The sequence below is a fragment of the Pituophis catenifer genome, unplaced genomic scaffold (genome assembly GCF_029215685.1).
Source record: "Pituophis catenifer annectens isolate HBS135680 unplaced genomic scaffold, rPitCat1.0.hap2 SCAF_2, whole genome shotgun sequence".
Taxonomy (NCBI): Eukaryota; Metazoa; Chordata; class Lepidosauria; order Squamata; family Colubridae; genus Pituophis; species Pituophis catenifer.
This window is the reverse complement of record NW_027256882.1, coordinates 14,209,553-14,232,260: the sequence shown is the minus strand read 5'-3', so window position 1 is coordinate 14,232,260 and position 22,708 is coordinate 14,209,553. Positions and strand designations below refer to the sequence as shown.

General features: G+C 43.5%; 1 protein-coding gene across 1 annotated transcript in view; it reads left to right on the top strand.

Annotated features, from left to right (window-relative positions):
• The window catches only part of LOC139311780 (alpha-2-macroglobulin-like), an 83,185-nt gene that overhangs the window by 5,560 nt on the left and 54,917 nt on the right, over positions 1-22,708 (top strand). Inside the window, exons 3-11 of the mRNA XM_070936291.1 lie at positions 5,719-5,771; positions 6,273-6,293; positions 7,767-7,935; positions 9,040-9,124; positions 13,729-13,846; positions 14,784-14,898; positions 16,312-16,421; positions 18,148-18,309; positions 19,346-19,570. Of these exons, the coding sequence (XP_070792392.1) occupies positions 5,719-5,771; positions 6,273-6,293; positions 7,767-7,935; positions 9,040-9,124; positions 13,729-13,846; positions 14,784-14,898; positions 16,312-16,421; positions 18,148-18,309; positions 19,346-19,570 (1,058 nt within the window). The remainder of the gene's footprint in view (positions 1-5,718; positions 5,772-6,272; positions 6,294-7,766; positions 7,936-9,039; positions 9,125-13,728; positions 13,847-14,783; positions 14,899-16,311; positions 16,422-18,147; positions 18,310-19,345; positions 19,571-22,708) is intronic.

Below are 22,708 nucleotides of genomic sequence, written 5' to 3'. Positions count from 1 at the left end.
TCTCTGCCAAATTTTCTCCCTTTTCTTCTTCATCTTTAAGATTTTTAAATCTTAAATAATAGTCAGCTTTATCCATTTCCAGAATTATAATTGTTTTTCCCTGATTTTTATCAGTAATTGTAAGTCTATAGTCCACCTCTTCAACTTTTTTCTCTGTTGCTTCTGCTTTTTCTTCCATTTGTTGCAATCGTTGTTAATTTTTCCCTATCACCTCTTTAACTTCCTTCAATTTTCCTTCCATTTTTTCCATGTTTCCTTCCATTTTTTCCATTCTCCCATCTAATCTTGTCTTAAGATGTTCATATATAGTCTGTAGCATATTTTTAAATTCTCTGTTTATTTTCTCTTGCTGTGGCGTGGGTTCTGTTGTCTTCTGCCCAGTAGTACCAGATGCTGCAGATATTGATGGTGATGATGAAAGTTGTGTTGCTTTCTTCATTTTGTTTTTTCAAATCTTACTGCCCAATTTATAATCCAAATATTTGATTTCTTCAAATTCAAACTGCCCACTCAGACTCTTCAGATTGTTGCTCCCCTAATCCACATAGATTTAATCCATACTCCATATAGGAGAAAAAAAAGGTGGAAAGACTGTATCCGAAGAAACACCCCCAAAAAATAAAAAATCAAAAGCAGCCAAAATGCCCCAAAAAGGCAAGAATAAAAAAAAAGAAAAAGAAAAACAGAGAAAAAAAAGAAGAGAAAAAAAAACCCAACTCAAAACAAAAATGAAAATTCAAAGCCCAAGTATTTGCTCAAAATATCCAGCCTGCAATATATATAAAATTGATTTATATGCCTCCTTTCTCCGGAGACTCAGAGCAGCTTACAATGTGTTAAGCAATAGCCTTCATATTTTTGTATATTTATACAAAGTCAGTTTATTGCCCCCATAATCTGGATCCTCATTTCACCTACCTTAGAAAGGATGGAAGGCCGAGTCAACCTTGAGCCTGGTGAGATTTGAACTTGCAGTAATTGCAGGCAGCAGTTGTAAGTGGATGTTAATTAGTCTGCTGAGCCACCAGAGCTCCTTTATATTTATAATTATTTATAATCTCCCCCCAAAATTAAAAAAATAGAAAAAACGAAAACCATGACAATCATAAAAATTTTAAATTCAGAAAGACGCTTCTGCAAAAGAGAGAGAGAGAGAGAGAGAGAACAAAAGGAAAACAGAAAAGAAAAAATAATATTCCAAAATATCACTATTCCAAAATCTTCCAAAATTTATAAATTCATCAAGTGAAGAGAAAAAAAAGAGAGACAACTTTTTTTTTCCTTCTGTATCTTTCTCCTTCTGTTACAAAGTCACAAGACTACTTCTTATCAAAATCTTCTTGCCAGTTTCCAAAACACTGTCCAAGGCCATTTCACTTTGTTCTGTTCCTTTATTCTCTTTAATTTCTTCTGTCACCACTGGATGGCACTGCAATTCCCTTAAAATAGTCTTAAAATATCAATTTACTTTTCTTCTTTCAGCATTAAACTCCCAGCTGCAAAAACTTCAAATTTTCAAAATACAGTTCATTACCCAGAGAAGCCTCTTTTCCCAATTGCTTCCAATTTGTTAAATTTGTTAAATTACTCCCCCCTTTACTAATTAGTCCTTATTAATGGCTTCTGCTTCTTTGCTATTCTGGAAGTGGGGAGATAGCTTTATTCCTCTCCCTCCCCTCTCCTCTTTGCCAATTCTCTTTAATTTAGATACTTTTAAAAGTTCAGGAGAAAAAAAATTAAAGGAACCTTGTTTCCAAGACTTCACTCTCTCACCCAGATGATAACCTCGCTCTTCTTCCTCTTCTTGTTTATGGCTGCCCCAGCTTTTGACAGCTCCGAAGGCTGCCTTCCCTTGCCGCTGGGTTGGAGACTGATGCCGGCACTTCAGGGAACTTGTGCTTTCCCTATCTGTGCCAGCCTGTGCCTCCATTCTTTGCTGTCCCTACAGGACATCCATGATCCCTGGGGATCCCCAAAATTGGTTGAGATATTGGTGTTCTCCCGGAGCTCTGGAATCCACACTGTACCGCCCCCCTCCTGACTTCTCTTGATCCCTTTGTCGGAAGCCGGTTGGGAAGGCTGCAAATAGGGATCACATGATTCCCAGATGCTTGTAACTATTATAAATGCATGCTGGTTGCCAAATGTACAATTTTTGATCATGGGATCATGAAGAATCTGTGATGGTCAGAACTGTGAGGATAAGTTCCAATATTCCCGTATTCATTCCCTGTTTCTCCTCTCGCCTCCGTGTGAGCATAACCTGAAGCTGGGTTTTTTTTTTTTAAAAAAAATTAATTATTGTAAACTTTATTAGCTGCCTATCTTACCACATCATAACTCTGGTCGGCTTACAATATTAAAAGTTAAAATTGTATAAAACTTAATGATATAAATATAATATGATAAAATTCAACCTAGCTAAAAAGATGAGAAGGGGAGGGAATGGGATGTGTCCCCAGTGTGAACTCCCTCCATGGGAGCCTCCAAAGCTGGTGGGGAAGAATAATTATGTATCAATGCATTGAGTACAGAAGAGCTTTACAATATTCAATGCAGCCTACTTATTGCCACAAAAAGTAGCAGAAACTGAGGCTGAAGGTTCATTCTCCGAGCTTGTTGGTTGGTTTCTGAACGTTTCATTACTGGGCTAGGTAACATCTTCAGCCGAATTTAGGGGATGTCAGTATTCTTGTGTTTATATCACAAGACCCTCACTTGACACCCCCACACCGGAAGCCCTTAGAAACAGAAGAACATTGACACTGACATCCCCTGAACATGGCTGAAGATGTTACCTAGCCTCGTAACGAAACATTTGGAAACCAACCCACAAGCTCGGAGAACGAATCTATACTCGAGCTACAGGTATTCGCCAATGTGGCAGAAAATGTTGGAAAATGACTGTGGGCATTTTCAGTTTCGTTCACACCCACCCCACCTCCTCTATGTCAGACCCTATGCCCAGATCAGAGCAAGCATGTACACCCTGCTCAATTACCCACAATATGGGGATAACAAATGGAAATGATGAATAGCTAATAAAATTAATGCCATCTCCTTGGGAAAGTTGGTTTTGAAGGGCGCAGTATCATTTAAAACAGGGGTATCAAACTTAAAGCCTGCAGGCCGAATCCGGCCCATGGGGTGTTTAGATAATAATAATAATAATAATAATAATAATAATAATAATAATAATAACAACAACAACAACAACAACAACAACAACAACTTTATTGTTATTGTACATGTATACACAGTATACCCATACAAAGAAATTCGCTTAACACCCAAAGACCAGGTCCAACACACATAACAATCCCCAAACACACTCCCACCCATCACAATTCCCCACCCCTAAACCATCCAAACATTCACACAACAGACCAAGTAATGCTGTCCAACAGCTCACTGATGGTGGCTTTTTAGTTCATTGTTGAGTGCAATTATAGCTCTGGGATAAAAACTATTCAGAAAACGTGTGGTCCGAGTTTTAATTGTTCTGTATCTTCTGCCAGAAGGCAACAGTCCAAAAAGATTGTAAGCAGGATGGGAAGAGTCTCTGAAAATGTTATGCAACTTTCTCAAACAGCAAGATTCGAAGATGTCATCCAGGGCTGGTAGCTGGAGTCCGATGATATTCTGGGCAGTTTTAATGATTCTCTGTAGAGGTTTTTTGTCCGCTGCAGAGCTGCTCCCATACCATGCAAGAATGCAATATGTCAGGACACTCTCAATGGTGCTGCAATAATAGGACAGAAGTAGATGCTGAGATAGATTTATCTTCTTGAGCATTCTCAGGAATTACAGCCTCTTCTGTGCCTTCTTCACAAGCATGTTAGCATTCATAGTCCATGAGAGGTCCTTCGAGATATAAATGCCGAGAAATTTAAAACTACCAATCCTCTCCTCTGATTTATACCCAAATTGGACATTTTAAGAAACAACCTGTTGGGTAAAATGGTATTAAAGGCAGAGCTATAATCCACAAATAACAGCCTCGCATCTGGCCCCAGGGGCCACCCTGGAAACAAAGAAGGACTAACCTGCAGTGCTCTGCCAGCGAAAACAGAGCTCGGGAGCCGATTTTTGCTGGCAAAGCACTCTAGCCACCACAGGCGCCGATACAAGTGATGTCGAGCTGCTCCCCCCCACCCAGGTCAACACAACCCTGATGCAGTCCTCAATGAAATCGAGTTGGACACCCCTGATTTAAAACATTAATAATAAAAACAATAACAATAAACTTTAACATCATCAAACATACTCTGGGTCTTTGGGAATGACTCATATTGCTTTGAGTGGCTTTGGAAGGCGCTATGCCTTTTGATGAATAGCAAGAGAAATGGAAATAAGATTCATTCTTATACACTGTTCACGGTGTCCCCAATTTTGCCTGTGGCATCTTTCAATTTGGCCAGTCAACTGTTTTTCAGCTTTGCTGATGTGTAATAAATAAACATCAAAGGACATTTTTGCTCGGTGAATTGAGCGGTGGAAGAATTTGTTTGCTTGCTCTGATCTTGGTGTGTGCAAACTACAGGTAGCTCTTGACTTACAACAGTTCATTTAGTCACCGTTTAAAGTTACAACAGCAGTGAAAAAAGTGACGTATGACCATTTTTCACAGTTACAACATTTGTCGCCTCCCCATAATCCTATGGTCAAAATTTAGATGCTTGATAACTGACTCATATTTATGACGGCTGCAGTGTCTCAAAGTGATGTGATCACTTTTTGGGACTTTTGGACGAAGTCAACGGGGAAGAGTCAGATTCACTGAACAACCAGGTTACCAACTGATCAACTGCAGGGGTTCACTTAACAGCCAAGGCAAGAAAGGTTGCAAAATGGGGCAAATGTCACTTAACAAATGTCTCACTGAACAATGAAAATGTTAGGCTCAATTGTGGTCGTAAGTTGAGGACTACCTGTATGCCACCTGGAGATGACCCATAATCCTTTCCCAACACCATCTACTGAGGGGAATAGAGCCAGGATAGGCATAACCACCTGACTTCTTTGATGTCAGGAATCCTCCTTGTTCTTCTCTGGTTGGCCGGACCCTGCACTTCATCAAGGAAAAGAGACAAACCAGAGTGTCTCCAGAGAAGGGCAACCAAAGGGAAGGAGGATAAAAATATCTATGATAAATGATTGGAGATACTGGGTATGCTCTTCACCTTGGAGTAGAGAAGACTATGTGGAGGTCTGACGGCGGTCATCATGCATCTCTTAGCTGCTCAATTTTGGGGGAATTGAGCAATTTCTAGGAGGCATGAAACAATGGTCTAAATGTCAGAAAGGTACATTATGATTGCGCATCAGGGGAAAAAATGTCTTAATGGAACTGGATGGCCTTGACTACTCAGGAGGAAGGATTGGAGGAAGGATTTAAAGAAAAGCTGGATGGCCACCTACCAGGAATGCTGCAACAGTGTATTACTGCCCTGGGCAGGAGTCAGATTAGTGTTTTTCAACTGTAGCAACTTGAAGACGTTTAGACTTCAGTTCCCAGAATTCAACAGCCAGCACGGAATCTTCTGGAAAGACCCCATGCCTGGCCGGGGAATTCTGGGAGCAGAAGTCCACATGTCTTCAAATTCTCAAGTATGAGAAAACACTGGAGTAAATGATCTCCAAGATCCCTTCTATATTTTAATATTTGTATATTCAGTGGCTACTTTCCCCACATATTCTCTCTCTTGTCTTTTGCAGTTCGGTTTCGCATCGTCTCCATGGATAAAGATTTCCGTCCTACGAAGAAGAAGGTAAATTTTGAGGGGTACTAAGACAAATAGAGATGGTGGCATCTCTGTGCGAAAACATTCAATTCATGCTCTCCCCTGGGTCAATTCCCCTCCAGGGGAATTGTATGGAGCCCTCCCTCCTCACCTAAAACATTGAAGCCAGTGTGTGTGTGAAGATACCCCTGGGTGGAAACTAGTGAAGACTGATGGAGTAATTGAAGGCTTTGGATTAATGCTAAACTTAAATCTATTCTTAATCATGAAAACGGGCTGGGTGATCTTGTGGCTAGGCACTGTCAGCCAACCAACCTTACAGGGTGGTTGTTATGGGTGTGTGTGCGGAAATTCTAAGAGTAGTTCCTTGAGGTAAGGCAAGATACAAATAAATACATATCAAAATGATAATGCAGTATAAAAGAATCTCCCATATCCCTTTTTTAATCTATTTACTCTTTTTCTCTATCCTCATGTTCACTTCTTGGTGTCTCTGATTTTCCTGTGGGTTTTTTTTTGTCTCCACAGTTTCCAGTTGTGTACATCCAGGTATGTGCTGGAAGGCCATAACAGTGTCAGCTCCATGGCTGATTGGACCTCATTGATCTCTGGATGGGAGGCCACTAGGAAATATGAGGGCTACAGGCTCTTGGGAAATCAAAATGAGCAACCATTTCCAGATCGTTGTCCAGAAGATGATGCAAGGAGATCTCTTGGTGGCGAGGGAGAGATATTTTTAAAATAGTTAATATCAAGTCCCGTTTCACTTCATTAAGAATGGGGCTATTTCACACCGTCCCATAAAGTAGCAAAATTAATTCTGTTGGGAAATGAGGGAAATTTTGTCTTTGACAGATCCATTCCTATCTTCTTTACAAGGAATTGGGATGAATGAGAATCCTTTCCTTGCATTTGATCACAGAAACAGTAGCATCGATCAAGAAATCAATTAAAGACATGAATCAACTTCCTGCATAAAGTAGTTCATAGGTTTAGTGCTATTTCTGGGCTGCAATTCTTCAAGGTGTCCACTACATGGCAGCAGAATGGTGAGCTACTCAGTGAACACATTCCTTCCATCTAGTGGTCCTCTGGAGTAATGCAGTGCTGATCTGGCAAGCAGCTGAGAGGATTGTTTTGTTTCGCTCCTTTCTTTCTTAAATTAGTGGCTCTAATGTTGTTAAAGTGTTTAGGGAACTATCTCCCAGCCTCCCTCAGCTTGTACAATCTGAGCTCGAACATCCCTTTGGTAGAGCCTTCTTGCTAATAGTAATAGCACTTAGACTTATATACCGCTTCACAGTGCTTTACCCCCCCCTCTCTAAGCGGTTTACAGAGTCAGCATATTGCCCCCAACAATCTGGGACCTCGGAAGGATGGAAGGCTGAGTCAACATTGAGCTTGGTGAGATTTGAACTGCCAAATTGCAGGCGGCTGGCAATCAGCCGAAGTAGCCTGCAGTACTGCATTCTAACCACTGCGCCACCACGGCTCTACGACTTACAGCCACCATTTCCAACTTGAGGCCTTCAGAAAATTAGGGAGTACAACTCCCTGAATTTCTAGCCAGCACAGCAATTGTCCTTGCTGGGTGCAGATCCTGAGAGTTTAATCCCAATACATATGTGGGCTTCTGGTAGGCTGTCATATCTAAATACACTGCTACCATGTTTTCCCAAAAATAAGCCCTCCCAAAAAATATTTAAATGCATGCACAGTTGGTCCTCGCCATTTCCTCTGGTTAGGGTTAAGGAGACAGAGCTCGAAATCAGGTAAGACAGCAAGAGGAGCCCCTTTTTGCTCCATGCGCCCCAAAATAATAACACCTCCCCAAAAATAAGGCCAAGCACTTATTTCAAGGTTCAAAAAAATATAAGACAGGGTCTTATTTTTGGGGAAACACAGTAATAGTGCTTGGAGAATGGGATTGTAGGACTACATTTTCCGGGTCATGAACCACTCATTCTAGAACAATTCTGGGTTATGGACAAACTTTGGAACTTGCTATCTTGTTCTTTCCAGGATCCCCAAAAGAACCGGGTGTTCCAGTGGAGAGATGTGGAGGTTCCGTTGGGCATAATCCAGCTTTCCTATTCTCTGTCTTCCGATCCCCTCTTGGGCACCTACAAAGTGGTGGTAGAGAAAGACTCCACGGAAGTTGCAGAATACAGCTTTGATGTGGACGATTATGGTAAGGAGATCCAGTTTGCCCTTCTTTTCTTTCTTCCTCCTCCCTTCCTGCTTCCTTTCTCCCTCTTCTTTCCTTCCTTCCTCCCTCCCTCTTCTGTCCCTCTAACCAACCTTCCTTCCTTCCTTCCTTCCTTCCTTCCTTCCTTCCTTCCTTCCTTCCTTCCTTCCTTCCTTCCTTCCTTCCTTCCTTCCTTCCTGACAGTCTGGCTTATACTATCTTGTTGAATTAAGGTATATTTGTCCCAATAAATTTGTAGCAACTTAATCTGCACACTGAAGTTTGAAAAAATGCCTCTTTATGTTGAGCTGGTAGATTTAAAAAATCAATACTCCTAGAACATTTATATTTAGGATTATTTTTAAGGATGGAAAAAGCAGGATGGAAATGGAAGGAAGGAAGGAAGGAAGGAAGGAGGGAGAGAGGGGGAAGAAAGGAAAGAAGAAGGAGGGAATGAATGGATGGCTAAGTAAGTAAATAAACAAACAAATAAATATTTGGCAATGAGGGATTTAGCAGGCCAGAGACCTTACAATTCTGTTTCTTCAGTTTAATTCTAAGACTCGCTTTCTCCAACAAATTTCACATTGATCTGGTTACTCAGCTAAATTAACCCATTTTCTGAGATTAGAGATAATGTTTTACCAGCTAATCACATACAGATCACAGATGAATATGGAGTCTCTGGGCCAGGAATTTAAGATAGTGGTTGGGACAGTGGGATTGAAGCTTCACTCAAACACACACACACACACACACACACACACACACACACACACACACCGTGAAACTAATTCAATGGGTTGAACTTCTACAAAACATGAACCACCAAAACAAGGACTAATTACCTAAGATTGAAGCCAAACATATTAGAAGATTGTCCAAATGCAATTGTTAAATTCATTCTGGCATCATGTTTACTGCTTTCTTAATGCAAGGTTTAATTTGTCTTACTTAGATTTACAGTTTACTTTTCCTTTCAGACCTCAGTTGTCTGGCCAATTTCTCCCATCTCCCCGCAAGGGAGGTCACAGGAGAGAACTGGACAGTTTGTGCTTCCATAAGGTTCACCTCATGATTTTCTTCTCTTCCTTTTCCTCTTTCCAGTTCTGCCCAAATTTGAGCTTTTGTTGAAGGCCCCGAAGCTCATCACGGTTGTGACTAAGGAAATAGAAGTCAGTGTGTGTGGCAGGTACGTGATGCTCATCTACTCTCCTTTTCCCATTGTGAGCAGAAGGCTCAAGATTTTCCTGGTGTGTGTTCTGATCCAGCCTTCACAAGGAATGATAGGGTGCTTGCTCGCGAGTAAAACAAACCCCTTTTCAAAACAGGGCAGGAACAAAAAACAAATGTTAATTAGTCCCAAGAAACCTGGTTCTGGCCAAGGAATCTGAATTGCTTGCTGTATATGAACAACAAATAGTTGTCTGTGACAACAGGCCACTCCCCAACACCTCTTATTTATTTCCCAGCCAGGGAGAGGCTGGCTAGCATCTGCGTCTCCTTTTCCCTGAGAGCTGGCTTATTGCTTTCCTTTGCTCTCCTCTCCTTTTCTCTCTACTCATACGAGCATCTGGAATGGGCCCCATCTGTTCTTCCTCTTCACTCAGCTCAGGCCCTGAACACAGCTGCCTCTCCACCTGGGGGATGATGGAAGGCCTTGGCTCTGCCTCTGCCGCTGTTTCCTTATCAGAGCCTTCCAAAGGCTCCGAAACTGGCCCAGGCCCTCCCTCAACCTCCTCCTCATCTGACTCTGCTGCTAGCTCTGCTGGCAGCTGACAGGCCACAACAGCAAAAGAAAGGGAGGATGGAAAATCTGCTCCTGTTCAGGTTTTATTTTTATTTAATTTGTCGAACATGTACTAGATAACTGGTATAAGTATTAACATGGACATGAACCAGGAATGAGTACAAGTAAATGGGGACAGTAGGACACGGATGATAGGCACGATGCACGCCCACTTTACGGACCTCTTAGGAACGTGGTAAGGTCCATGGTAGACAGCTTAAGGTTGAAGCTGTGGGGGTTAGAGGATGTAACAATCGAGTCAGGTAGTGCATTCCAGGCATTGACCACTCTGTTGTTGAAGTTGCATTTTCTGCAACCGAGTTTTGAGTGGTTTACTTTGAGTTTGTATCTATTGTTTCCCTGTGTATTATTGCAGTTGAAGCTGAAGTAGTATTGACAGGTAGGACATTGTCGCAGACAATTTTGTGTACTACACTTAGGTCAGACCGTGGGCAGCGTAGTTCTAGGTTTTCCAATCCCAAAAATTTGAGCCTGATGGCATAAGGTATTCTGTTGTGAGCAGAGGAGTGGAGTACTCTTCTCATGAAGTACCTCTGGACTCACTCAATTGTGTTAATGTCTGATATAGTGTGGATTCCAGGCACATGAGCTGTATTTGAGAATTGGTCTGGCAAAGGTTTTATATGCCCTAGTTTGCAGTACAATGTTACTGGAGAAGAAGATTCACAAAATTAGATTAATAACTCTTAATGCCTTTTTGGCAATACTGTTACAGCATCTGGGGCTTAGATTGTTTGAGAGGAGTACTCCTAGGTCCTTGACAGAGTGAGGGTTGCTACGAGGTCATATCCGCCCAGCTTGTATTTGGTGTTCTGATTTTTGTTGCCAATGTGTAAAACATTTGTTGGTTGAGATTTGGAGCTGTCAATTGTTTGACCATTCAGATACATAGTCAAGGTCACTTTGTAGGGCAACAGTATTGTTAGTGGTGTTGAATCAGTGGTGAAATCTTGCCGGTTCTGTCCGGCTCGCACAAGCCGATAGCAGTGGTGGTGCATGGTTTGGTGAACCGGTAGCGGCAGCAGCATGAGGCTCCACCCACATGCAGTTACTTCCTGGTTTTTAATCCTCTGTGCATGCACAAAGCCTTCTGCACATGCACAGAGGGTCAAAAATTGGATGTGATGATGGTGCGCGCACACTTCCAAACCGGTAGGGAAGGTAAGTAGATTTCACCCCTGTGTTGAATAGTTTTACGTCATCAGCGAAGAAGATGCAGCTTCTTATAATATGATCGCAAAGGTCATTTATGTAAAGCAGAAAGAGTGTGGGTCCTAAAACACTGCCTTAGGGGACACCACTATTAACTGTTGCAGGGTCTGATAGGGCGCTCCCTATTTTGACTACTTGTTGTCTATTTGACAGGAATGTGGCTATCCACTTGTGTAGGGGTCCGAAAATGCCATAAGAGCTTAGTTTTAACAGTAATTTGTCGTGTACCACTGAATCAAAGGCTTTGCAGAAGTTTATATAAATTGTGTCTATTGCTTTACCCTGGTCAAGTTGTGTGGTCCAAATGTTTCTGCAGTGTAGGAGTTGCAGATTACAGGACAAATTTTTCCTGAAACCAAACTGCTTATTAGAGAGTAGATTGTTTGTCTCTAAGTGGAGGGTGATGGATTAGTTTATAACTGATTCCATGACTTTGCAGGTGATACAACACAGTGAGATTGGTCTGTAATTTTTTTTACTAGACTGGGGTCTCCTTTTTCCAAGATTGGAATGACAGTGGTTAATGACCATAGGTTGGGCAAGGAACTGGTTCTGAAAGATACCTTATAGATTGTGCTTACCATGTTTCCCCGAAAATAAGATCCTGTCTCATATTTTTTTGAACCCAGAAATAAGTGCTTGGCCTTATTTTCGGAGATGTCTTATTATTTTTGGGTGCGTGGAACAAGATGGAGCTCCTCTTGCCATCTTATCTGATTTCCAGCTCTGCGTTTAAATATTTTCGAGGAGGGCTTATTTTCGGGGGGAGGCTTATTTCAGTGCATGCGATCAAAAGCCCAATTGGGCTTATTATCAGGGGATGTCTTATTTTTGGGGAAAAAGGGTAGAGGTTCGGCTATGGCAGTGGAAAGCTTTTTCAAGATGTTTTGCTCGCTTCTTGGTGTTTTCATGCCCATATAGGTTTCTTGACAGAGACACGGGAGTGGTTTGATGTTCTTTTCTTCTGAGAATGTCATATTCAGTATCCCAGCCTAGGATCTCCTGGTGGCCTCCTATCCAAATACTGAACAGGCCATATCCTGCTCAGGCTCAGAGATCAGCCAAGGTTGGCTTTGCATTGCCCCCTTGTGGAGCATAGATAGAAAGGCACAATAGTGATGAAGGTGATGATGATGATGGTAATAATTTACTTCCTTCTGAAGGAAACCGGAGCGCAGTAAAAAAAACATATTTTATAAAAAAAATAACAAGATAAAATAACCTATAGGTATAAATAAATATACCTGGAGGCTCTGGAGGTAATAAACCTAATAGATAAATACTGATGAAGCTGGTGAGAGAACATGTATAACAGTATTAAGCAGAGTTCCCTTTAAGGCAGTCTAGTCCTAGTGAGGTTGTTATTATGAAAGGCTGGGTGAACAAGGCTTGTTTAAACAAAGAGAGTATAAACAAGCAGAAAGAACAACAAAAAAAAAAGAATGAAAAAATTCTGGCTGCAAGATTTGCTCTTTAATAGTATCGGGAAATTGCCCAGAGTCATTCTGGTCTGAGATGATGGGTAAACGGCAAAAATAACATAATACAATATAATATAAAATCAATGATAACCTGACATAATAAAAAGATAACTAATTATGAAAGAAAGAAAAATAAGAAATACAATACATGACAACACAGAAGGTTAAAGCAATCTAAAGCAAAGCCAGACTTAGATATATATGTGCTATTAAAATAATAAATTAAAAAAAATGAATGCAGGCAAGTATCTGTGTCCCAGGATAATGTTGTGGGATCCAATCTGAGTCAGTCACCGGGACCAGAGGTTCAGTCTTCCAAGTTTTGGAGTCATGCTGGAGTCCATCCTCAGGGAAGTACTCTCTCTCTCTCCAGAATGTGTGCAATAAGCTGTTCTAGGCCTAGTATTTATGTAGTGCCTAGTTCTGTGTGGCTCTTTGTTGTTAATCGCAAACAACAATTGTTTTTGTTTGCATCTGGTATTGGTATTGACGTCTGGCTGTTAAGTTGCTGGTTGTTGTTTCTCTGGCTATTAAGACATTGGTTATTATTTCCCTGGTTGGTTGTTGTTTGGAAACAAAAATGGCTTAATATCTGGCCATCAATACCCCAATTAACAACTAAAAGCCACACATAACTGGGCACCATATAAATAGTACACGTAGAAAAGAGCCCAGTGGCCACATTCTGGAGGGGAGAGAGGGGGAGGGAGAGAAAGAGAGAGAGGGAGAAAGAGAGGGAGAGAGAGAAAGAGAGGGAGAGAGAAAGAGGGAGAGAGAGAAAGAGAGGGAGAGGGAGAGGGAGAGGAAGGAAGAGAGAAAGAGAGGGAGGGAGAGAGGGAGAAAGGAGAGGGAAAGAGAGAAAGAGAGGGAGAGAGAGAAAGAGAGGGAGAGAGAAAGAGGGAGAGAGAGAAAGAGAGGGAGAGAGAGAAAGAGAGGGAGAGAGAGAAAGAGAGGGAGAGGGAGAGGGAGAGGAAGGAAGAGAGAAAGAGAGGGAGGGAGAGAGGGAGAAAGGAGAGGGAAAGAGAGAAAGAGAGGGAGAGAAATAGGGAGAGGGAGAAAGAGAGAGGGTGAGAGTGTTTTTTTATGGATGATCTCCAGCCTGGCACCGAAAGTTTGGAAGACTAAATCTCTGGTCCAGGTGACTAACTCAGATTGGATCCTGTAAAAAAAAATAAATAAATACCCACATGGCTTCCTTTGGATCCTGCAGGTTCCTTTCCTTTGATCTTCTTTCTTTATGCAAACCATCTCCCTCTCTGTGTTTTTGCCCATCTTGGTGGGTTCTGACTCTAGGTACACTTATGCAAAACCAGTGCCTGGCCTGATGAAACTGAGGCTCTGCCGGCATCCCAAAAGCGTGCCTCATCAGTGTAAAACTGATGAGAGTCTGTGTAAAGAATATGAAGGCATGGTAAGGGACGTCGGGTTTCCACAGCTGGGATAGCTTTGTAGACCTATTTTAAACCTATTTCTTTGCTGTTGTTATTTAAAAATGGGGATTATGTTTTCTTGATTCACTCCGGCAAATAGTAGGGAGGGTCATATTCAGACAATTGTTGAGACAATTGAAAATATTCAATGCTCGCTCTATGGAAACTGTATGGAAAAAAATAGCAAAAAGAGATATCATTCTTTCCCCATTTTCAACCATGTTTCTTTCAATTAAATTGCTCTGCATTGAAATAGAGTAGAGTGGAGTGGAGTGGAGTGGAGGGGAAGGGAAGAGAACAGAACAGAACAGAACAGAACAGAACAGAACAGAACAGAACAGAACAGAACAGAATAATAGAGTTGGGAGGGATCTTGGAGGTCTTCTAGCCCAATCCCCTGCTCAGGAAGGAAATCCTATACCCATGATGGTGAACCTATGGCATGCGTGCCACAGGTGGCACGATGGCCATATCAGTGGGCATGAGAGCTCAGCTCTTCTGGGCCCACCAGAAGTTGTCAAATGGGCCATTTTCAGTCTCAGGAGGACCTCGGGGGGGGGAGGAGAGGCTGTTTTTGCCCTCCCCAGACTCCTAGAGAGGCCCTGGAGCCAGGTGAGAGAGAAAAAGGGGCCTACTGGGCCATCGCGTGCCAGAAGCGGGGGACAGCGGGAGGGGGGGTGCACAGGGGCAGGGCGCATAGAATTACGGGTGTGGGCATATGTGCGCAACCCCCTGCCCCCCTTCCTGGCACGCGATGGCAAAAAGGTTAGCCATCCTTGCACTATACCATTTCAGACAAATGGTTGTCCAATCACTTCTTAAAAACCTCCAGTGTTGGAGCATTCACAACTTCTGGAGGCAGGTTGTTATTTACAAAGGGATCACAGGCTGCTCTTTCTTGGTTGTTGTGGCATGCAGGCAGATGGAGACGGCTGTTTCTCCAAGGTGGTGAACATGGAGGAGTTCCAACTGAGGTGGCTCGGCTTTTCGATGGCCATCGCCGTAGAAGGCAAAATCACAGAGCAAGGGACAGGTAATCTTCATGAAACAAAAGAGCGCCAATGGGCTGACAGAGCCAGACCTAAAGCTTCCATTTCTTACAAGAGATAGCAATAGCACTTAGACTTACAGTTTTTACAGTGCTTGGTGGCACAGTGGATAGAATGCAGTACCGCAGGATGCTTCTGCTGAATGCCGGCTGCCTGCAATTTGACAATTCGAATCTCACCAGGCTCAAGGTTGCCTCAGCCTTTCATCCTTCCGAGGTGGGTAAAATGAGGACCCAGATGGTTGGGGGCAATAGGCTGACTCTGTAACCCGCTTGAGAGGGCTGTAAAGCACTGTGTAGCAATATATAAGTCTGAAGGCTATTGCTATTGCAGCCCTCTCTAAGCGGTTTACAGAGTCAGCCTATTGCCCCCAACCATCTGGGTCCTCATTTTACCCACCTCGGAAGGCTGGAAGGCTGGAAGGCTGAGTCAACCTTGATAGAAAAAAAACACCCCCTGTCTTAGTATAAGAGAGTAGTAGCATCTCAGTTATAAATGAGAAAATTATTCTCTGCTCCAACACCCATTTCACAGACAGTGAAGTGATGAGATTTTGTGGGGGGAAAGAAATCAGCTGGTTGAAAGCACTCTGAGACATACCAATCAAATTTGATATCCCATGAAGAGTGTGATGGCTCAGTGGTTAAGACTCTGGGCTTATCAGCTGGAAAGTTGACAGCTCAGGTTCGAGTCCTGAGCATTGCAGGATTGGGTGAGCTCCCATCCTCGCCCCAGCTCCTGCCAACCTAGCAGTCTGAAAGCATGCAAACGTAGGTAGAAAAATAGATATCTCTTCAGCGGAAAAGGTTACCGCGTTACATACTTTTCTGCTGGCCACATGATGACGGAAGTGTCTCTCAGACAACAGATTCCCTAGGCTGAGAATTGGAGATGCGCATTACCCCTTTGAGCCCGTCACGACTGGACAGGAGGAAACCTGTAAAGGGCTACTGAGTGCCAAATTCAAACCAACAGAGGGAATTAGTATGTCAGAGAAATCCCAAAGGTGCTTTTTCAAGAGGCAACTGGACTTTCTTGTTTTTCTTTGAAGATCTTTCACTTCTCATCCAAGTAACTTCTCCAGTTCTTTGAAGGAGTTTCTTGGATTGAGAAGCGAAACGTCTTCAAAGAAAAACGAGAAAGTCCAGTTGCCTCTTGAAAAAACACCTTTGGGACAACCATGACTTGGATGACTGAGAATCTTCATAGACACGTCAGAGAAATCTGCACATGGGGAGCCCTGGAGATCGTCTATTCCAACCCCTTGTCCAAAGCAGAAATCCAAATGTCCGTCAAAAGAATCAGGCTTCTTGGCACTCCAGAGACAAGGAGTTTCTGGGAAATTGGAGAGGAAGGGAATGAAACAGCCTTTTGCAGATGACATTTCTCTTCAACAGGAGTGGAGCTGAATGGCACGGAATCCATTGAGATCACGTCCACGTTGAGCAAAATTACCTTTGAAAACCCAGACCGTTACTATAAACCCGGCATGCCCTATGTCGTGAAGGTAAGATGAGAGCTATGGGTTCTCTGCATAGCTGGATTTAAGCCGTATCAGCCCTCCAGTCTGCTCCAATGCCATTTCTTCACCCTAACAGCTGCTGGCCAGGTGCTCTGAGCTAGAATGATCAAAAGCAGTGTAAAAGCATTGAGGAGTACAGAATAACAGACTTGGAAGGGACCTTGGAAGTCTTGTAGTTCAGGGATCCCCTTTCCCTGGTCCATGGCCCAGTACCGGCTCTCAGCATGCCAGAAACAGGGCTGCACAAACAAGCGAAGCCCCATCCGTAGGATGCAGGCACCATGTGAAACCACACCCTCTCTGGTCCGTGGAAAAGCCTCTCTCCTTCGAATGGGTCTCTGGTGCCCCAAAGGTTGGTGGCCGCTGTTCTAATTCAATCCCCTGCTCAATCAGGAGATCTTATACCATTTCGATCGAAGTAGGGAGGGAGCGTGGGAGGGAAGGAAGGAGGGACAAATGACCTCTGCTCCAGGATGGTGGGATTATCCTTCAGAGCAAAGCCATTCAGCCACAAACGAAGCCCCATCATTGTATCAACGTAAAGTGTCAACCAAACTTGAATCATAACCCATGACCCCACATGGCCACATGGGAGTCTACAACCAATCAGAATACATGCCCTTGCCACAGGAACAGGAAACTCAAATTCAAAGCCCAAGAGAGGGTATAAATCTCTCTCTTCCCCCATATGCTCATTTGCTCAGGACCCAAAAAACACATGTGGTCCTGTCCACCATTAAACCACCTTTCCAAGCAGCTTCCATGTTTCCAGTGTCTTTCTCTCCACTTGGAACTGAATCCAGATGGACATTTCTTCCAACAGATGTTAGTTAGTTAGTTAGTTAGTTAGATGGATGGATGGGAAGGAAGGAAGGAAGGAAGGAAGGAAGGAAGGAAGGAAGGAAGGAAGGAAGGAAGGAGCAAGCAAGCAAACAAGCTGGTGTCTACAATAGGAACCTTTCAGACTTTATTCATTAGCAGGATTATTAAGCAGGGGTATCCATGGGAATGATGGTGGTAGCCCCAAAAAGTCAAGATGGCAGCCACCACAAAGCCCCAATCATGCCTCAGAGCAATAGCAATAGCACTTACTCTTATATACTGCTTCAAAGTGCTGTACAGCCCTCTCTAAGCGGTATACAGGGATGGCCTATTGCCCCCAACCATCTGGGTCCTCATTTTACCGACCTTGGAAGGACGGAAGGCTGAGTCAACGTCGAGCTGCTCAGGACATCGAACTGCTGGTGGTAAGCAGTGAGTTAGCCTGCAGCTGAGGATTCAGATGGTTGGGGGCAATGTGCTGACATTGTAAACTGTCCAGAGAGTATGTAAAGCATTATGGGGCAGTATAGAAGTGCTTTTGCTATTGCTATCATCCCCTCTGGATGCTCTGCTTTGAAGCTCCCAAAGCCCTTTTTCCCTAACAAAGAGTCCGTTGATCAAACCAACCTGTAACGCCATCTCCCAGTGGCTCCTTGCTTGTCCTCTTTCTTTCTCAGCCACAGTCCCAGAACCTACTCCCAGGCTCAAGTCCCTCCTGCTAGTCTCCCCTTTTTCACAGAGTTGTAGCGATGGGGAAACAATTAGGATGGCTTGATGGGGAAGCTTGGCGTCCCTGAAGGAAAGGCAGAGTAGAAATTGCATTGGTAAATCTTGAAATATTCGGCCGCAACCAGTTGAATCAATGTGTCAATCGGTTTTTCGTGCGCAGGTGAAGCTGGTAGACAGCAACGAGGTGCCAATCAACAATGGAACAGTGGAGATTTTGATAATGGCAACTCACCAGCGGCTCAATCAAGTGACAGATGCTGAGGGGAGAGCTGAATTCTCCATAGAAACCACTAATATCACAAGCGACTCTTTGTTTTTTACGGTTAGTCTTCGCGATTTGCGACGGCTGTATTTTATGACATTCCCACTTGATGGTTTGTTTCTGTTGCTCCCCTCTGGGCGGAGGTTTCAAAATATTTTTACCAGGACTATCAGATTCTGTAACAACTTTGTTCCCTAGGCCATCCGTCTGGGAAACTTGCAAGGTTCGTTTTTCTCGCCATGTACATTTATACATCTGAACTAGACTGTGCTGTTTCTCTGTGTTATATAATATATGTGGGTATATGTATATTTTTTGTTTATTTATTTACTTATATTTTTGTCATGTTTATGTGTAGTGTATTTTGGAGATGGTGACCCTTCGACAGCTCTATGCAACAAAATTTCATTTTAATGTATGCTGATTAGTATAGATTTAAAGTGACAATAAAGTTAAAGTTATTCTAGTTAGTTGGTTAAAAGTACTCAGGGCTCCTCCCTTTTTTCCCCTCTGTCTTTCTTTTCTCATTGTCACGGTCTTCCCCCACCCCACTTTTAAGGTGATTTTCCATCTTGCTCATTCCGAAAATACCCTGTATATTATCCTTTGAAAAGTCACCATTGAGATCCCGGCCCAGGCTGGACCCTGTCATTTCCATGGCAAGAAAGGTCCCCTGTGGCTTTATTCCCAGATGTGTTTTCAATTGACAAGTCTAATCCACAGGCTAGAAGATTTCTTTGTGGTCTCCTGTCCGTGTATGGAACAGAACAACTGACCCTGCTCAGTTCTAGATTAAAGCGGTGCAAGTGATCTTCCCTCCCCCAAAGCTGGACTTCGAGTCCTTTACTGCTTAAGGAGGGTGGGGGTCAGGGGTGGGTTCTACTTACCTTTATCACCGGTTCGCAACGGGATCGCATGCGCAGAGTGCTGATGACGACATCCAGAGCGATAGTAAAACTTCTTGCCGGTTTTGCTACCGGTTCTTGCGAACCGGTCCGAACTGGGGGCAACCCACCCATCTCTCTCGCCCTTGCCAACGAAATGTTCTCAGCCAGCCTCCCACCTAATTTCTCTAAATCTGTGCTTTTCCTCTCAGGCTTCGTATCAAGACAAAACTGAGCGTAATAGCAAGCACTGGGTTACACCCCATCATGGTAAAGCAAGTTACAGGGCGTACCTGTTTTATTCTCCAAGCAAAAGTTACCTACGTATCGAGCCTGTGTCAGAGATGTTAAGCTGCGGCCACCATGAGCCAGTTCAGGTGCATTACATCCTTAACCGAGGTGATGAGAAGGAGGACGAGATTGTCTTCTATTACATGGTGAGTCTTCAGGCGAAGGCTGCATTCACAAGGCATGTTTGCTTCGCTTTGTTAAACAGCTATCAATCAATCGATCAATCAGAATAGAGCTGGAAGGGATCTTGGAGGTCTTCTAGTCCAACCCCCTGATCAATCAGCAGACCCTATACCATCTTCTCAGATAGGTGGCTGTGGAAATTGGGATCGTAGAAAACACCCAGGAGCATAGAAGAGTCCAAAGGCAGATGCATGAATAAATGTGATAAATGTATTTATTCATATAACAAAACATATTAACTATATACAAAGGCTGTCTTAATATCCATTAGGGTAGGGGGCACACAGCGTGTGTGACTACCCCTATCAAAGATCATGTCTCCTGGAGAACAAACGTAAAAGAGAGCAAGGTGGAAAGGTTAGAGGGGGTTTTATACTCAGTGTAAGCCCCTCCTCTCCACATAGGGGTGGGGGCACTTCCTGCCTCCACTAATGTCTGTATGATATATGTGCCAATGGCTTGCAAATACTTGACAGTTCCCCTCCTTGCGAGCCAATGGCATGCAAACATACAAATGCAATGCACAACAGATTTTACCCTGTGAGACATAACTTTTTACACAGATCTTTGTGCCTATCTGCTGGTAGAGGTTTTGTGAAAATATCAGCTGTTTGATATTTGGTCTGACAATGTGATAAAGATATAAACCCCATCTCTACTAGTTGCCTAACATTTTGATAGCGGATATCGATATGTCTGGACCTTTTTCCCACCGCATAGGCTTTGGCAATGCCTATGGCCCCGGTGTTGTCTTCTATAATTTGGATGGGCAAAGTCGGTGGTGTCCAGATGCTAGAAATTAAGGCATCAAACCATATCAGATCGTTCCCTGCCTCTGATAAGCATGCATATTCGGCCTCAGCGGTGGAGCACGAAACAAATTTCTGTTGCCCCACATGCCAATGGATGGGTGCCTCATTTAATAGTACCAAGAAGCCCGAAGTACTCCTACGTGTCTTGGTATCTCCGGCCCAGTCCGCATCTGCGAAGCATTTTAATTGGGCCTTGTCTCTATTCTCAGGTTCCAAGCGAAGCACGTAATCTGCTGTGGTCTTGAGATACCTTAATAGCTTTTTAATGGCTAACCAGTGGAACTGGGTAGGATGTTCCACTTGTCTAGATAGCAGGTTTACGGCCAGGGCAATATCTGGACGGCTCCAGTTACTTATATATAGTAATGAGCCAATCACTGACCTAAATAGAGTATTATTTTGGAACTCTGGGCTATCCTTGTGTGCCAATCCATAATAGTCGGTCTGCATTGGGATAGCCGTTGGCTTGCTATCTTCCATTTTACATTTCACCAAGAGTTCCTCTATCTTTTCCTTTTGGGAGAGAGCAAAACCTTTTGGTGTAGTGATGATTTGTACGCCTAGGTACTTGTCCACATATCCTAAAGACTTTAGAGTGAACTTTTTTTGTAGGGTCCTGGCAAATATAATACTTCCCCCCTTGTCAGGCCCTATATATAAAAGATCATCGACATACACTAGGACTTTCTCCAGCCCCCCTTTGGTATCCCTTGTGAAGGTACATTTATCAGCTGGAGATGGATGGAAACCCAGTGATTTGAGAGTTTTAGTCAGGCATTTGTACCACAGTCTGCCTGATTGTTTGAGGCCGTACAAACTTTTCTTCAGAAGCCAGGTGTGGCCTTCCTGCCGTTGAAATCCGGGGGCACCTCTGACGTAAATTTCTTGTTTTAGATGTGCGTGTAAATAAGCAGTTTGCACATCAAATTGAAAAATGTGTTCCCCATGTGCTGCTGCGGTGACCAAAGCAGCCCTCACACTTTCCGCTCTCACGGTGGGGGAGTATGTTTCATCAAAGTCCTGCAAGTAGCGCTGTGCGTAGCCTTGTGCTACCAGCCGGGCCTTATAGAGGAGTTTGTTGTTGGGCATTGGCTTGACCTTGTAGACCCAACGGGTGCCAATTGCTTTCCTCTTTTTGGGGACTTCCATGGGGATGAAGACTTTCAATTTTTTGAGACTGTCCATTTCCCGCTCCATTGCCACCCTCCACCTGCGCTGTTCTTCCTCGGGAAGCTGAAGGACATCTGAGTACGTTTTAGGGGCCATGGTAACGCTGTTGACCGAGGCAACACAGCCAATGTCCAACCTTTTGGGTGGCACCCCTTTATTGGAGCGTTTTGATCGTCTGGGAAATTGCCACTCACCATCATCATTGTCATCCGGAGCATCGGTGTCAGAATTGGAGCTGCCGGAGGTATCTTTCCAATCAAAATGGGGCGGGCCTCTGTCCCAGGCGCTGCGAAGATATGGTCGTTTAGGTGAGGCAGGAGGTGTGAAGTCACCCAGGGATTCCTTGTCTGAATCGTCAGAGTCAGGTAGGGATTCATCACCATCTGGATCTTCGCTGGTCAGTTGCTTGGAGTTTGTTGGTTCATCCTCTTCAGGTGGTGCTGCTTGTTCAGTGTCGCTTCTAATAGGGGAATAACCGGGTTCATTGGAATGAATTTTTGACCAATTTGACCCCTCCTCAAAGGAAGCTGATCTAGAGACAATGACAAGGTTATTTTTGTCTACAAACCTAGAGGCCTTGCTGCCGGTTGCATAACCTATAAATCTGAGCCTCCTTGATGCCTTGCCCCCCTTTCTTCTGAGGTGCTTGGGAATATGGACCCAGGCATAGGAACCAAAAATTCTCAGGTGTGAGAGGCTAGGTTTCCTTCCATGGACCAGGAAGTATGGGGTTTGGTTAATGGCACTACTCCACGTCCTGTTGACTAGATAATTAGCCATTTTGACCGCTTCTGCCCAAAAAACTTGGCTCATGTCAGCATCTGCAAGTAGGCAGTTCATGACATTCTGCAGCACTCCATTTCTCCTTTCTGAAATACCATTCTCGGACGGAGTTCGAGGGGATGATTTAAAATGGAGGATACCTCTCTCCTTCATCCACTTTTCAAAAATCTTGGATGTAAACTCAGTCCCCCTATCACTCTGCACCTGAGCGATGCACACCTTGTGTTGCGTTTGGATCTGGTTGTAAAGATATTTGAAGTTGGTAAAGACTTCAGTTTTGTCCTTTAAAATAAATACATGGCCATAACGAGAGTAATCATCTACTACCGTTAAAAA